The sequence below is a fragment of the Sus scrofa genome, chromosome 1, assembly GCF_000003025.6.
Source record: "Sus scrofa isolate TJ Tabasco breed Duroc chromosome 1, Sscrofa11.1, whole genome shotgun sequence".
Taxonomy (NCBI): Eukaryota; Metazoa; Chordata; class Mammalia; order Artiodactyla; family Suidae; genus Sus; species Sus scrofa.
This window is the reverse complement of record NC_010443.5, coordinates 33,884,041-33,902,424: the sequence shown is the minus strand read 5'-3', so window position 1 is coordinate 33,902,424 and position 18,384 is coordinate 33,884,041. Positions and strand designations below refer to the sequence as shown.

Below are 18,384 nucleotides of genomic sequence, written 5' to 3'. Positions count from 1 at the left end.
TAATTGAATTCTTGCCAGTTTGGGGCATGATCCAAAGCTGTTCTAAATCTCAATATTTTTCATGTTATGTGTTTTCTTCTAACATGTATACTTTTGATATCTCTATTTGCAGAGTAGAAGCTGGAAATTATAACTGTATACATGCATATCATCAATAAGATAAACATGCTTCTTGGCATGGAGAAGCTACACCTCATTACTCTGATGCAAAGAGTAAAAAAAAAAAAAAAATTGAACTAAAAATCCAAATTGAATATGTGTATTTTTAAAGCCTCCCAAAGAATCGACATATTTTAATTTTAGAGATTGTACTGTTTCTGAGATTAATGTGATAACGAAGAAACCATTTTTTCTCTCCACCAACTCTGCCAGCATCCATCATCCTTCCACCACCATCAAATTTGAATAGTTGCTCTAAAAAAAAAAATAGAGATAGAACATTCACCCTTGGCCGCATAAAGAATAAAGTTTTCCTGGCTTTTGGAAATTATTTATCCAGAAGACTGTATTAGATTAATCATCAAAGTAGGAATTTGTGGGACTACATCTAATCATGGGCAATAATGTGCTGAATGACTAAAGATGAAAAGTCGGTAAATGCATAAGTAAGTAAGTGAATAAGAAAGTAAACAAATTTTATCATGAGTAAAAAATACAGATTATGTAAGGAATTCTTTTGACTTAAAAAATAATTATTCCCAAGAGATGTCAAGCTAAAGAGTTAGACTGCTTTTGAATGTATAATACATGAAGCATGAGGAAACCCAACTGCTATGGACACCGTACAGTGCAATCTAATGGAGAGATGTACAATGTACATTTTTTTTTATTTTCCCACTGTACAGCAAGGGGGTCAGGTTACAATGTACATTTGTATACATTTTTAGATTCTGAAGCATATTCTATTCCCACTTACAGACTTCCTCAAGATTTCTCATGTGGGACATTTATAATGTTATAATCCATGCCTTACCTCTCCTTTACTACTTAGGCAATATACCCGTTGCCCCTCAAAATCTATGTGCTCCTTCTCTTTGGTTCCTCGGTGTCTAATATCATCCATATTTCAGGTTCTGGGTGACAGGCATGTCTGCTCTTTTGTTGTTCTTTTTGTCTTTTTTCAAGTGTCATCCATTCGGAAGCATTAATTATCTGAGATGAGAAACATCATCTTTCATGGAATTATACTTAGGCTATAAAATATTTCATAGCTGGAATCTTTGAACATCTGCCCGGGATGCTTAGCAGAAGTACATATTCTTTGTTGTTTCCCTTTCACAGTTTGTGGAGATGAATGCACCGGCCTTCTTCTCGGTGACTTGGCTCGCCTGGAGCAGATGGCCATGAGCATCAACCTCACTGGTCCGCTGCCCGCTCCATATAAAATCCTGTATGGTCTCGAAAATATGACTCAAGAACTCAAGGTAGGTTGGAGTCGTAGCAGCAAGAGCCAGGGAGAAGATGACAGGAGCTTCCCAAGGGGTAAATGTTCTTCCCATTGTCCCAAATCAGACAACCACTCAGGTAATTCAACAACTTTCTAAACCAGTGTTTTTCAGACCTGAGAACTATAATTTACAAATTGCTCTTAAGGGAAAAGAGGCTCACGTACCTCCAGTGTTCGGCCTAAATCAATTTTATTATGTTCCTTAAATATGTGCGAGCATAAAATCAGATATGAACTCCTTGTACTTAATAGCTCTATAAAATCAAAACAAATTAATCCTTACAAAAGCCTAAAAATCCAATAAAATTCAAATTAAAAACATTAATATACAATAACAGATGATTTTGGCAGAAAGCAAATTGCTGCTTACAACAAGAATATGACACTGACTGCTTCCACAAGGGTTTTTTCATCAGCACAGGACACGGAGTAACTCAGTTCTCCTACCTCCCCACAATTTGAACTAGAGAGCCCCTTATAGGGGTCCTGAAATGACATTTGGCATCACTTGACAAGTTCGCCTGATTTATGTGCTCAATCTGCCATATGATCAAACAGGCATGGAAATGTAGGCACTGAGATCAGGCTGGGTTGTCTCTCAGGTACTCAGCCTGGGTTTCAGAGATGCTTATATTAACATTGAAGTTTCCTGTCAAAATGAAAGCACAAGGTGAAAATTTTGTACTAGAGAATGAGTATTTCAAAGAGAACTCATTTGAGAAACACTATTCTAAGACATTGTTAAAGCTTTCAGAAGTTAATGGAAGAAAGAGGGAATGTTAAGGAAACTGGGGTTGTTTCACCTGATTGAAAGATGGAAAGTGACTACTTAACAGATATGTGTTGAGAAATTCTCATATACCCCAGAATTACCCCAGTATGGGGGTTTCATGATCCCCATAATGTAGTCATTACCTTTAGGAGGCTTAGAGTCTATGTGGTTAAAAAAATAAATAATAATGAATCAATTAGCAAAAGTGTGTAATTACCATGTGCTTTATGAAAATTTGACGTGCAATAGTCTACAAAGATTTATGACTCATAGTTACCAGGGAATGCATCCTTAAGGAAAGGGTAATTTGTGTTAGATCTTGAAGGATATAAACACTTTCAATAGGCAGAGAATTATTGGTGAGGACTGGAGGAAGAAATCTAAGATTTATTCACTGGGCACTGGCAGACACTCTTCCAGGGAATATATTCTTAAAATCCAGACTATGGCCTTTAAATAAGTAGTATTATCTCTATTTACCAGAAGAAAAACCAGTCATAATGACAGCAAAAATAACATTTATTGATGAGTATCACTGTACTAGGCAGTTGACTAAAATCTTACATGAATTTTCACACACAGATTTTACAGAAACTCCAAGTAGGAAAGGAGTCATGGATTACCTACATTTTTCTCAGGCAGTCAGGTTGGGACACTGAGGCACAGAGAAGTTTCATGTGAGGCTCTAGGTCACATGGTTCCTAGGTGTAGAGCTGGGATTTGAAAGGAAGCCGTAAAATATAACTTTAAGCCTGTGAGAGTCAAACTATCTTTGCAAAGCTCAGAGAGAGAAGGACTCAGTCCACCAGGGGTGAGGGTCCTTGACCCCAAGCCCACATATACATCCTCCTGCCTCTGAATCTAGGAGACCCATGTGAGCAGAAGCAAAGGTGTGGCTGAGCAAGTCCTGTCTAGCAGACCTTAGAAGTCAGGCCTGCTAATGAAAGTTAAGTCTGGAGGCTTCAACCGGGCTGGATGATACAAAAGACAATCTTGAAAGCCAGGCAGAGGAATTTGAGTTTACTTTGTAGGCCCAGCATTCAGGAATGTGAAGAGTTCTAAAAAAGAAAATGCTGACCAATTATTCCACATGGAAGGGGTACCAAAATCATCATCATCCTTATCGTCATCTAGAGAAGCAAATACTTCTGTAAGATGTAAAAGTTTTTGAAGTAATACTTAAGCAATGGATGAAGTACTTACCAAAGGGCCATCTGAAAGAGGTTCCAGTCTGTGGACATCAACCAAGTGGGGGGTTCAGTCACCTATTTCTTTATGGCTGAATATTGGTCAAAATGACCTTGATTTTCCTTCAATTCCAGTCTTTCTTGATTCTGTGTTTGTGTTCTTCTTCCCTAATGCATTTAATATCTGGATGCTTGGGATCCCATTTTGATATTCTGAATCCTTCGGCAAGTTATGTACCCTCTTTGTTCAGTTCCTTTAACTGTGTCATTGCTCGCTAGGTTCCAGCCAAAGGCCACCAAGAACATACATGTCATAGAAAAAGTTGAGTTTGTTAACGTGTTGCAACAAGGGATACTGCACACCCTGAGGAATGTTGGGGTGCCTCAATAATAGGGCAGTAGGAATCACTTCAAGAATTTGGGCTTGCACCAGGGAATTTGGGGAGCATTTTGAGGAAGCAGGAGTTTGTGTTGGATTGGGTACTATTAGGAAGTGGGGATAATTCTATAATTGAGTAGTCTAATAAATCTTAGCTAGAAGGAAGAAAAAGGGAGTCCAAAGCTATTGATTAGAAAGGAGGCAGTGGTCACGTCTGTTAGCCAGGAAGTGGGATTTGGGGTACTTTTGTGGTCTGTGCAGAAACTCTGACTTTGTCTGTGTTGAGACAAGATTATGGAGTGGTCTCATTTCTTGTTTCATTCATCACTGTCACAGAGTGACCCTGTCTAATGTTAGTGTTCTGTAAGATTGATTATTTTCAATAGGATAAGAAAATGGCCTAGCTGTGAGTGCCAGGCCAGCTTCTATAACACTGACGCCATGCCAGTTAGTTAGCGCCCAGCCAAGTCCCTCTCTTGTCCTCAAAAGAGGTAATAACCTGAAAACTGTATCTCTGTTGATTAAAATAGGAGCCTTAATCAGACAGGGTTCATCTTGACTCTACCCCTTACTGGCTCTGTGATCTTGTATATATTTTTTTAATCTCTTCAAGCCACAGTTTTCTATATACAAAATGAAATAACGTTTATCTCATAGAATAATTGTAAGAACTAAATGAAAAACAAAGCAAAAAGACGTGGCACATAGTAACATCTCAATAAACTGTAGTGGTTTGTATTATTTGCCAGCTGTATTCTCCGCAGTGATTTATAATAAGTGCACAATTGAAATAGTTTCTTTGTCTTTCTTTGAAGGTGAGATGGTTAAGTTCTTCACATGTAAAGAAAAAAAATGTGTTCTGTTAAACATTCAACCCCATGATCACTGCAAGACCATTTATTAAAAGACCTATGAAATGAAATCTTTTTCAGCATTTGCTCTCACCTCAGCGGGCCCCAGAGAGGCTCATTCAGTTGGCAGAAGGCAATCTGAACACACTGGTGACAGAAATGAATGAACTTCTGACCAGGGTAAGTTAGCAAAACTATTCTTCTTCTTAAAGCTGATAGATTACTTATAATTAAGGCAAATTACTTCAAATTTCTGAAATGCAAATCTTATTCTTCCTAAATCCCATTTGGTGCATAAATAGACATATTTTTGATTTACTACTTCTGTCTCAAGTAAAATCTGAGAACCTAAGAAGAGTGGGATACGTACTTGGGAAGTGTCAAGGACAATGGCTAAAAATATCAGAATGGCAGTGGATTCTGAGTACTCTATCCAGTAGCTTCCATGGCAAAGTTTTTGTGGATTCTGCATTCCAAAAGCACTGTCTCTGACTATGTAAGGAAACAGAAAAACAAATGAAAATACTTGTAGTCTCTTTGATCTCATCATGGGATTTTTTGCGTTTTTATAGAAATAACAGTAAATCAGTAAATCCACAAAAGAGGAAGATTTTTTATCATGAAAATCCAAAGCATTTAAGACACTTCTAAGACTCAGAATGTAAAATCCATGCTGCATTTATCAGACTTTTTAAGGCATTGGGAGTTTTAAATTTTCAAAGCCGCAAATTGGTTAAGGTTCCTTTTGCTGGTAGAGAGTGAAGAAAACAGCATAAAGTCCGCCATCTTGTGGCTAGAAAAATGCATGAACTGGAAAACTGGCCTGGAATTTGGGGATACAGTTTGATACCAAAGAGCTTTAAATGACAAAGAATATTGGAGCTGGAAGGTTCTTACAGATTACCTAGTCCATTTTTTTTAAAAGAAGAAATGCCTCAGACCATAGTAATGAAATGAATTAGCAATGGCCATAAATTCACCAAATTCAAGGACCTAAAAAGGATCCAGTTTCCAGATTTCTGCTGGCCCAGTACCATTTCCACCTAAGCTGCTGCTGGCTATGGAGGATTTCCACAGGGAAATCAAATGAGATTCTGAGCACGTAATGCTAAACAATGGCCCTGATGTTACAAATAACATACTAAGCCCTTTTTCAGAATCTCTTATCAGCAATCCAAAATGTACAAATACAGAACAGAGTTTCCTGCTCAATTAAGTTAAACATTCATTTGATTAATGAGTACATTTATCTCACATCAATTTAATAATTAACAATTTTGTATTTGCTATGCGAATACAACTAAATAAGAACTTTTAAATGAATCATGGTAAAGGAAGCTCAAATCAGCAAGCATATATGAATGTCCACTACAGACAAAGCCCACGCTAAGTGTTAGCAGATGAAAGATATAAATAAAGCTCAGTATATCTTTTAAGAAGCTTGCAATCTACTGTGGGGAGTATGTGTGCGTGTGTATGTACATAAACATTTAGGTGTGTGGAGGTTAATATGGGACAAGTGCAAGTAAATATATAGTGCAATATGGAATAGAGTAGTGTACCTGAGAGATATATATACAAATGGAATAATTTAACTTTATTGAGAGTAAATAGGGAAAATTCCATGAACAATGGCATTTCATTCATTCATTCATTCATTAATACCTTCTGGGGTTCGAACATGTTCTAGGCTCTATAACAGAAAAACAGACGCTGGGAAAGAGGTGTAATTAAAACTGACCCTGCTGTTGCCTTCATTGAGCTGATTACAGCTGCATTATCTGAGCGTTTATTATTATTATTATTGTTATTAACTTTATTATTTCTTAACCTACATCCTTTCATCTTCCAGCAGACTCTCCTATACTAAATTCTTTGGACTTTTTATTTTTGAGGAGTTTAAAGCACACTGATTAGAAAATAGTGACCGTTCTCACATGCCCTCTGCCCCAACATAAGCATAGTCTCCTCCATTATCAACTTCCTCCACTAGAGTGGCATTTGTTGCAATAGATGAACCTATACTGACAAATCATTACCATTCAAAGTCTGTAGTTCACTTCAGGGTTCGCTCTTGTGTGTACGTTCTATGGACTTTGACAATGTTTAATGACGTATCTCACCTTTAGAGTTTCTTGTAGAATAGTTTCACTGCCCTAAAAACCTTCCATGCTCTGCCTATTCACCCATTCCTCTTTCTTAACCCAGAGCAACAATTGATCTTTTTACTGTCTCTACAAATCATACATCATATAGTTGGAATCATCAGTATGTAACCTCTTTAGATCAGCTTCTTTCACTTAGTCGTATACATTTAAGTTTCCTCCATGTCCTTTGATGGCTTGATAGCTCATTTCATTTTAGTGCTGAGTATACTCCGTTTTCCATTATATCATGGTTTATTTATCCATCCACCTCCTGAAGGATGCCTTGGTTGCTTCTAAGATTTGACAGTATGAATCAAGTTGCTATTAATATCCAAGTACAAAAATTTTCCATTCTTTTGTATAAAAACCAAAAAGTGTAATTGCTAGATCATATTTTTTTGGTTTTTTAGGGCCACACCCATGGCACATGGAGGTTCATAGGCTATGGGTCAAATCAGAGCAGTAGCCGCTAGCCTATGCCACAGCCACAGCAATGCCAGATCCAAGCCATGTCTGCGACCTACACCACAGCTCACAACAATGCCGGATTCTTAACCCACTGAGTGAGGCCAGGGATCAAACCTGCATCCTCAATGATGCTAATCACATTCATTTCTGCTGAGCCATGACAGGAATTCCTGCTAGATCATATATTAAGAATATGTTTAGTTTGTAAGAAATCACCAAACTATCTTCCAAAGTGGCTGTACCATTTTGCACTCCAGGCAGCAATGAATAAGAGTTTATATTGATTCACATACTCACCAGCATTTGGTGTTATCAGTGTTTTGAATTTTGGCCATTCTAATAAGTGTGTAGTAGCATCTCATGCTAGTTTTAATTTACAATTCCCTGATGACATATGATGTTGGGCATTTTTTATGTGCCTATTTGCCATCTGTAACTTCTTTGGTAAGATATCTATTCAGGTCTTGCTATGTACTGAATGCTTGTGTCCTTTCCAAAGTCTCGTGTTGAAATCCTAACCCCAAGGTGACAACATTGGAGGTCATTGGAGGTGATTTAGTCCTGAGGGCAGAGACCTCATGAATGGAATTAGTGCCCATATTAAAGAGACCCGAGAATGAGACTTTGACCCTTCCTTGCCATGTAACACAAAGTGAAAAGACACTGGAAGCAAGCCTTCATCAGAGACCAAATCTGTTGAGGATGTGATCTTATACTTCCCAATTTCCAGAACTGTGAGAAATAAATTTCTATTGTTATAAGCCAGCTAATATGTGGTATATTCTTATAGCAGCTGGAATGAACTAAGAAGACTTTTCTCATTTTTCAGTCAAGTTAGGTTTTATTATTGTTTTTTATATGTATTTTGGATAGCAGTCTTTTATTAGATTCATCTTGCAAATATTTTCCCCCAGCCTTTGATTTGCTTTATCATTCCCTTGATAATATCTGTCACATTGCAGAAGTTTTTAATTTTAATGAAGCCCAGCTGAGCAGTTCTTTTTTTAAAGATTGCTCTGGTATTGGATCTAAAAACTCATTGCCATACTCAAAGTTATATAGATCTTATACTATTTTATACTACGTGATCTTAAGAGTTTTATAATTTGCATTTTACACTCAAATCTATTATCCAATGAGTTAGTACCAATACTATTTTTAATTTTTTTTTTTTTTGGTCTTTTTGGCATTTCTAGGGCCACTCCCATGGCATATGGAGGTTCCCAGGCTAGGGGTCTAATCGGAGCTGTAGCTGCTAGCCTATACCAGAGCCACAGCAACGCGGAATCCAAACCACGTCTGCAACCTACACCACAGCTCACGGCGATGCCGGATCCTTAACCCACTGAGCAAGGCCAGGGATTGAACCTGCAACCTCACGATTCCTAGTTGGATTCGTTAACCACTGAGCCACGACGGCAACTCCTAAATAGTCTTCATTTTAAAATAGTTTTAGATTTACAGAAAAGCTGTTGCAGAGATAGTACAGAGATTTCCCATATATTTGCTATCCAATTTCCCCTGTTAATATTTAAGTATTATGTATATCTCACAAATAATGAACTAATATTATTTCATTATTATTATTAACTAAAGACTCTCTTCAGATTTCTTCAGTCTTACTTACTGTCTTCTTATTGTTTCAAGATCCCTCCAGGATACTACATTACATTTAATTATCTTGTCTTCTTGGGCTGTGTCCTCTAGACTGTGACAATTTCTCAGACTTGCCTTGTTTTTGATGATTTTGACAGTTTTGACAAGTTCATGTATTTTGTGGGATGTCCCTCCGCTGAGGTTTATCTTGTGTTTTTCTCATGATTAGAACAGAGTTACAGAATTTTGTGAGAAAGACACAGAGATAATGTATTGTTTTTATCTCATCATATATCATCAATGCCATCAATGTATCTTATTACTGTTGATGTTGATCTTGATCCCCTGGCTGAGGTAGTGTTCTCTCCACTGTAAAGTTACTCATTTTCCCCTTTTCCACATTCCAATGCCATTTTTATCTACCCATTTTTCAGATTTTGAAACATCGTTAGCCTAGAATTTAGACTGATGGAAGCAATATCTCCTTAATGCAGTAAGAATGGGGAGGAATAGAAATTCTCACTTGTTAATTGACCTTGTCCCCACCAGAAACAGAACTTCCATGGAGACCCTCAATATTCAGGTTAACATGATCAAATCTTTCTTTCCCGGTGGTCAAATTGAGTGATAATCAAAAGGTGTATTAATATGCATGGAATCATAACTAAAGGACTAGATGACATAACTATCCAATAGTATCAGGCTAAGACCACCAATAACTTTATCTCTTGGCCACAAGTGATTCAGCTATTGGGCCAGAGAGAAGTGCAATAGCCATGACCATCTATTATCCATGATTACATGATGGGAGGCAATGTCTTAAACTTAGGACATTGGAATTACCTGGTGCCAGTCTCACCCTCAAAGGTTGTGACATAATTTGATCTGAGGCACAGTAGGTACACTGATTTTCAAGAGCCTCTAGATGATTCTGATGTCAGGCAGGTTGAAAACTACTGTAAGCCTATAGCTTCCAGATCCCTTTCCTCTGGAAAATCCTTTCACTGGTACAGCAATCTTTTTAACAGTCCTTTCTCTGCTTTGTAAGTGGCCAGTCATGTTATGACCAATGCATTCTTTATATTTTTAAAAACAGCTGGCGAGTCTCATCTTGCATAGCTGGTGTGAGAGCTGCCTTCTCTCCTTCAGTTGCTTCTGTATTTTGTGCTTGTTGTTTTCATGAAGCAATTTAATTCTCTAATAGCCCTTGGTAAAGGGAATAATACTTCTTCCCCAAACTAACATTTTTAACATTTATTTTATGTAATTTGGTTAACATGCAAATATTATCTAAGCAAAACATGGCATAATCATATATCTTTTTCAGTTTGTTTTAATTTATTATAGTTTTATTTCCCCCTTGGAATATAAGTTCCTTGAATATGGGCATCATATGTAGCATATTTCCACTGTTTTACAATTAGTGTGCAAATACTGAGATGCTTTTAGATGACTTCCTCCTGTATCTTGTTGACGTCTATTAATTCCATATAACCTCCATAGCTATTGTCCTTACCTCCTTCTTTTGTTTCACAGCCAGATTTTTGAAAGACTGGGAGACAGTTCTGCTTTCACTTCTCATCCCACCACAGCCTAGATATCCAGTCCCAGCCTGCTCATTATTTCTACAAGATAATCAATGACAAGCTGTCCTCTGAGTCCAATGAAAACTTCATTTTACTTGAACTTCCTGTTGCAAGTGCCACTTTTGACCCTATCTTCCTTCTTAACATACTTGCCTCTGTTTTTCTCTTAATTCTCAGACCTTCCATTCTCGGGCTTTTCCTCTGCCCTCCATCAAAAGTTGATTTTCTTGGGGTCTTATCCTCAGTCCACACCTCCTTCCACTCTGTAAACTCTCTCTTTGGACTTTAGTAGTCATGTATATGCTAATGATTAATAAGCCTATATTCTCAAGATAGACTTCATTCTCCTGTTTCAGTCCTGACATCTCAAATTAAAACTTGTCATCTTCCTCTTAAAACCCATACTCTCTTCTCTTTAGAGTCTCTTGGTGATTTACCCTCCAGTATTTACCAGTATCCCCAAATAGAAGTGAATGGGTTGCTTTTCATTCTACCCTCTTTTTCACCCCAACCCAATTCAGTGGCCTTCTGTGACCCTTCTTTTCTAAGCCTTTTCTCCAACTCCAACCAATTATTTTTCCAATGGCAGAGTGAACTTTCTAAATCACAGACCTGATTGAGTCACTCTCCTCCTTCAAAGTCTCCATTTTGATCAAAATGACATGTGATGCTCTCTCCTTGTGATCTCATTCCCATTACTTCCTCAGCCTTCTCCCTTGCCCAACTCATAGTCTGGTTTTCTGGACCCTCATGCATTGAACATATAAGCCAGAAACCTCAAAATCTTCCTCGATGCCACTTTATTCCTCACCATCCTCTCACTTATCTAACTCATTACCAAATTCAGTGAGTTCCACCTCTGTGAAGACCTCATCTTCACTACCCCACTCGCAGCCAATCGATTAGTTTGGGATCACCACATTAGCTTTGTAGCTAGTCCAGCTTTTGCTCTTATTTTCCTTCTGATTGTTCTCCATGGTATAGCCACAATGCACTTTCACTCTTCCAAATTTGAACATGTCATCATCCTAGGGCTTAAAATCTTTCCCTTGACTTCTCATTGCTCTTCAGATAAAGACCAAAATACTCCTCTTGGCCACATCTCTCCCCACTTTGACTGTGGCCATCTGCACTCTAGCCATAATATGCTTCGGTTACTTCATCTTACTACAGAGCCTTTCTGCATGTTTTCTTTAGCCTTGAAGTAAATCACTTCCTCCTACATCTTGTTAACTTCTGTTAATTCCAGTTCACCTTCTAAACCTCAGCTCATTCAAAGTCTACTTAAGCCTACTGTGATATTACAGGTGTGATGAGATGCCTCTCATAACTGTGTTGTAACACAGTGCTTTCTCTTCAGTTTGTAATTATAAATTTATTTTCATGATCATTAAACAAATACATCTCTACCCACCAGACTATAAGCTCCAAAAAGATAGGAAGTATGAGTTTTTTTCCCTTACCACAGTATCACCAATATCATGCTCATAGTAGATATTCAGTCAATATTTGTTTATTAATTGTAAATATTTAAATAATAGTATATCAAGTTCCTGTCATGGCTCAGTGGTTAATGAACCTGACTAGCATCCACAAGGATGCGGCTTCGATCCCCGGCCTCACTCAGTGAGCTAAAGGATCCGGCATTGCCGTGAGCTGTGGTGTAGGTCAAAGACGCAGCTCAGATCCTCATTGCTGTGGCTCTGGCATAGGCTGGTGGCTACAATTCCAATTGGACCCCTAGCCTGGGAACCCCCATATGCTGTGGCTGTGGCTCTAAAAAGCCAAAAGGACCAAAAATAAATAAATAAATAATAGCATAAAACCAGATGAAAGGTATAGAAACCCACAACAAACATTGATTTTGAATTTCTCTAAAATGCACTAAAGTCAGGTTTATATTTATAATTATAACGAAGTTGAGTATTTTGCTTTCTTTGATAAACATCTCTTAAATGTTCATATTCTATAAGGGATGGATACTATGTAATAGACAACTATATAAATATTAAAATTTAGCTTTATTTACATTATATTTTACTGCATATTGAAAATCAAATTTAAATGAAGATGAAACATTTCCAAAATGAAGAAACTAGTTTTTAAATAATTTAAGTGCCTACTATATATGTGTGTGTGTGTGTGTGTATCTTTACAATGCCTTATTTATAGCTTTAAATGTTCAAATGTTTTTAATTTCTGCTATTTTAAAAGAAAGAGAAATAATGTATAACCAATCTTACTTTTTATTTGGAACTTGCAAAACTGACACCTGAAATATTTAGGGAGAAACTTCACGTGGCGCTGACTTATTATCATCCCTCAGGGTCAGTTGGCTGCTCCCTGTCTCTTTCCTTGTGTGTTGTCTGTCCTAGTAGCTCACCTGAGGAGTGCTTCACTGACACTTAGACATGCAGAACTGGTAGTGTTAGAAGATGACCCTTGAGAATATTGTATAAATGATTAGATCTGAAATTTAATTTTAGCAGGAAACTGTATAAGTCTGCAAATGCAAAGGCGGATAGCATCTAAGCAATGTTGTCTATTCAGTAGTTAGATTTGCTCCATTAGACTTTCTAGTTTTAACATAAAGAAGGCAGAAAATGAGAGACACTAGTGATATCCAACCAAGAAAATTATGTGCGGATATCAAGAGGCACAGTGAGAACTGCTTGAGCTAAAGCAAGAAAGTAACAGCTACATTGTTCAGAAGTAAATGAATGTGTGCCTAATGGTAATGCATGCTGCCTGGATATAAATACTCCAAAAAAAAAAAAAACCCAAAAAGAAAAATAAAAGGAAAAAAATACCTAATTGAATGAACTTGAATATAAAAAAAAAGATAATCAAAGGCAAGAGAGATACATGCAACGTCCTTTATAAGGTATCATTTACAAAGGGATAAGAGATAAGAGAATATAAAAATAGGAAGATCTAAGATAGATAATGAAAGGAAGAATATGCGACATATTAAGATCAATGAGAAGACATTTGTCAGGTGCTCAGAGGACAAGATAATAGTAAGAAGCAAGCTAAGGGTGGGGATGGTAATTTAATGAAAATGCAAGAAAAGCCAAACTGAATCAGACAGATAGCTCCTATCACATAGTATTTAGCATTCATCTATAACGTTATCAACAGCCTGTCCTGGGTGAAACTGATTTTTGTGAACTTCGCTTTTACAATCATCACCGCTCCTCATAGATGATAGTGTATTTGTCATTGGCTTCCTTTATGGAATCTCTCATGGGTGGTTTTGACTGACTCTTCAACTTAATGACTGCGTAATGAGACATGATTTTTGAAAATGTATCTATAAGGTGTTCAGATGTGGATATGGATTTTTAAATATATTAATTTAGTAATACCTAAAGCTTATGCACTTAGTGTAAAAGCTGCAGCCATGGCACTCCTTTCACTCACAATGTATAACTTTTTATGTTATCTTCTTAGTCCTCCTGGATGTTAGTCAAACGTCAGTTAGAATTTGCTATAGACAGAATATAAAGCTGTGAGACAGAAATTTTGTTTCTCTCCCAATTCCCTATATGTGTGAGTTCAGATAAGTCACTTAACTTCTTCATACCTTCATCCTCACCGCTGTGAAAACAAGAATTGTGCCCTTTATATATCTCTACAAACACAAGAGAGTATTGTCAGCCCTTGTGAACACACATATCAATCTGGGGTACAGCTGAACCTGTCGGTGTAGCCCACCTTTTTAGAGAGTTAATAGCATAAGTCAATGCTTTTTGGTGCCGGAAACCTCACATCCCCTCCTCTCCTGGATGGAAGCCCTTCTTGTCTGTGCAGAGGGAAGGCTACCTTCTTCCTTAGTACGCACTGTGCTGGCCATAAAGATTTCTGTCCATCCCCAACCCCTACCTTTACCCACCCTCACCAGAATATTTGGTGTGTAGTCACAGGCTAATTTTGAATTACTGGGAGGCCAGTGACTAGAGTGCAGTGCAGTTGGGACCAGAGGCTCTCAGGCCTGGTTCTCCTAGTAAGCTCTCAATGTAAATCTTGAGCAGCTTCCTATGAGGCTCTGAAAAATGCCCAGCCATCCACATTCACTGGCAAGAAAAAACCTAGGCATATGGCCAGTTCGAATGATATTGGGAAGGCATATGGAAGAGATTTTTTTTTCCTCCAACAGTCTTTAGAACTTCAAAGGGATAGTTTGTTTGATTATCATTATATCAGTCAGTCACCCAACATCTTTGACCTCCTACAATTTGCCAGACACCATGCCTGGCACTTAAGGGAATGAAAAGAGATTCTCCCAAGGATTGAGATGAGATAGATATGGCCAAACACCCAACAAAATAATTATCCACAAGCGTTATGAATAGCGGTAATGATATTTGGTCTTGAAAATCTAAGAGTATTGCAGGAATAGTCAGGGATGGCTTCACAGAGAAAGCAAGGTTGGAACTGAATCATCTTGAGGGCTAGATTTATTTTGGATAATTGGAGAGGAATTAGGGAGCAAGAATATGAATAAACCATTTTCTGGAAATGTTCCTAGAAAGGTAGGCAATAAGAATCATAATAAGGTTGGCAAGATTAGTTAGGAAATTGTTGTTCAGTCAGATCATTAACGGTATTCATTCAGTATTTGCTGTAAGTGAAGCATCACACTGGAAGCTGGATATAAAGTAATGAGCAAAACAGACCAAGTTCCTGTCCAAGTGAGGAAGATAGCCAATAAATAGGTATGCCAGCATGTAAATAGTAATTCTAAAATGCTATCATAATGGTGCCATGAACGAAATGTTCTGCTGCAAGAAGTTCAGAAACCTAAACAGGTGCCCTAGGGATGGCCATACCAAGAACAGACACTTCGTAAGCAGAAAGCTGATGATGACAAGGATCCAGGCACTAAAATTGTTGAGCAGAAGCTCATTCCAGGCAAAGACTACAGAATACAAGAAGGCCCTAAGAGGGAAAGAGTTTGGCATATTTCCTATAGTAAAAGGAAGCCGGAGAGGCTGATTGCATAAGGTCTTAGTGATAACATTTTTGAGTTATTTCTTATCATAATTATATAGAATTCTTGACATCTTAGTATTGGAGTACTCTTGTAATTAGTCCCGAGTTTGTTAACAATGTATCTTACACATTATTGCATGAATTAGATGAGTAGAAGTCAAGGCGATAAATACTATCTTGATCATCCCGAATTTAAAGTGGAGAGTGTATCAGTACACATTTATTTTCAAACATTAGATGCTTTGAGCATACGCAATTTGGAAATCTTGATGGTATGAATATTTATGTAAGTTATTACTTTGGTGTAATATAAAGATACAAAGCAAGAAATAAATTTTAGTTCAAATGATATATTTTCTGTGTTGTAAGACTACAGCGATATATTAATTCTTAAGATAAGTTATTGAAAGATCATCATAATATAGATCAAGTGCCTTATTAGAGTGTTCTGTGATCTGTGAAGATAGTAGTGATATTATCAAATACAGTGAAACCTAGAGTAGACAGACATCTAAAGCAGTTTAGACAGACAACACCTTAAGCAGTTTACCTTAGGAATTTAAAAGCACTGTTTTAAAAATTATGTGAGTGTACATTCGTTTGGTGTGTAGGTGTAAAGAGTTTCTTGATCCAACTGAGCCTCAAATCTAAAAGTGAACATTATTCCATTATTAGTGTTCTGGAAGAGTTAATCCACAGCATTCTAATATATTGTTAATCAAATCATTGTGTGTATATATACTGAAACTATGAAGAGGAATTTTTAAAACTTTCATTGGATTCTTATCTTTTCATTCTTTTATTTGTGATTACACTGCAGATTGAGAAAATAGATTATAATAGTTGAACTCTGTATTCTACCTTTTACTCCAAACCTTGAAAATTTTCATGAAATAAACCTCGTACTGCTCCCCTGGGAAATCAAAAAATGCAGTCGAATTCCTACAGCACCTCCTACCATGTTCTCTGCTGGCCAGACTTTTAGTTCTATTTTCAGTTCTATTTAAAATCTATTTATGTATAAAACAATGTAGATTTGCTGGGCATGCTAAGAGGCAAGCACTCTTGGTACAAGACTGTGGAACATTAATATTCTGCCAACTTGGACCTTATTGAAATTATATTGAAGCAGTTTGTGATTCTTTGATTCATTATCTGTAGTTAGATTATCCTTATTTCTTAGAAAAGGTAGTCACTTATTAGCCTATGCATACACATAGAAAAATGAAGTATAAACTCATTACAGAGTGCTCTATGCCTTGCAGTATCTGAAACTTTTCATGTTACATATGCCATTTTTATTTGACCAAATATGGTATATCTTAACTATGAATACAGTAAATGGATTTCACTGTGTCAAATGGTATTTTCAACATGAATAAGGTTTAAACTATATGAGGATACTTTCTGGGAGATGGGGCTGTTGTGGGGTTCTGTTTTATTTTGTTGACGGTAATATGTGGGTTCTATGATTACTGGAATCTTTTTTGGTGATGTCGTATGGGAAAGTTAGCATTTTTTCTTCTTTAACATTTTACTAGATCTTTAGAGTTTTCTAAAACAAGTGTTTTACTACATAGTAGCTAAGCATTTCCTCCTCTTTGTTTCTTTAATTACCGTATTGATCTAAACCAAATCTATAGGATCAAGCTTATTGAGACAGACTGCCTTGTGCCTCTTTCAAGAGATCATTGTTACACTCCACACTTTTTCCGTAAATAAAATATGGACAAAACTGCAACATGTGGAGGCTAAAGAATCCATTAAAAAATTTGGCAATAGTACCTTAAAGATATTTCAAAAATAATTGTGCTTTATCGCTTCTTCGGTGCCATTGCATATAACGAGGGTTTTAAAAAGACCAAATACAGCTCTCTGATTTCCATTTAATGGAAGAAGCAATAAAGTTTAATTGTATACTTGAGCATGGGGCATCATTTCCAGTACATCTGATCAATAATTCATCGATTGCCTTTGGCTCAAAGTAATATTTGAAAGAAAATGCAGCTGGTGGAAGCTTATCTAGTTATAGTTTCATCATCTCTATTAATTATGCTTTTCCCGAATTTGGATCATTAGGCTACCAAAGTGACAGCAGATGGTGAGCAAACTGGACAGGATGCTGAGAGAACGAACACGAGAGCAAACTCCTTAGGAGAATTCATTAAGGACCTTGCCCGGGATGCAGAAGGTATTAGAAAAGTCACAAATTAATCATTACTTCTCCCAACAGCAAAGAGAAAAAGGGGATTACACAGGACTGGAATTTCACTAGTAATATTTTTAAATTGGAGGTTTGGGTTTTTAAAAAGTATTTTAATCAAGATATTCAAGGGCTGAGAATCAAGATGTCCAATAAGCTGAGAATCTACAACCTACAATGTTAAATTTGTGACAACAGTCAATGAATTAGGAATTATGAGTACAGAATAGCAGTAAATTGCATACTTTCTTTTAGGAATGCTCTGATTCTTGAGAAATGGCTATTGTGATCAAATACAATTAAATTAGTTAACAGGCAACTTAGCTCTGCTCTTGTGCTGGTTTTGTATTCAAAACCATTTAAAAGATTTTTGATTTTTAAAAAAGCAATTTTTATCATTCTACTTGGTACATTAAAACAGCTCTTTAACTTCTCAAAATGACTTTTAAATACTTGGTACCGGTTTTTAATGAACATCTGTTGCTTCAGATTTGGATTTGCTACCTTACCAGAAGCTGTACTGCATTCAGTCCACAATTCTCTAGAAGATGGTTCTTGGCATCTACCAATCTGATTTGAGAATCAAAGTAGAAACCATTTTTGGTTCAGGCCCAGATGAAGAAACTCAATGCAAAAAAAATTTTTTTAACTCTGAAAAATACAAAACAAAACATTAGTTCTTAAACATCTTTAATAAATAATAAACATGCATGCATGTTGAGAAAGGAGGAAAAAATGTTTTCCTTTTGCTTT

At 36.8% G+C, this 18,384-nt stretch overlaps 1 protein-coding gene across 1 annotated transcript in view; it reads left to right on the top strand.

Annotated features, from left to right (window-relative positions):
- The window catches only part of LAMA2 (laminin subunit alpha 2), a 594,330-nt gene that overhangs the window by 457,317 nt on the left and 118,629 nt on the right, over nucleotides 1-18,384 (top strand). The window contains 3 exon segments of the mRNA XM_021084463.1: nucleotides 1,282-1,424; nucleotides 4,718-4,816; nucleotides 17,508-17,619. Of these exon segments, the coding sequence (XP_020940122.1) occupies nucleotides 1,282-1,424; nucleotides 4,718-4,816; nucleotides 17,508-17,619 (354 nt within the window).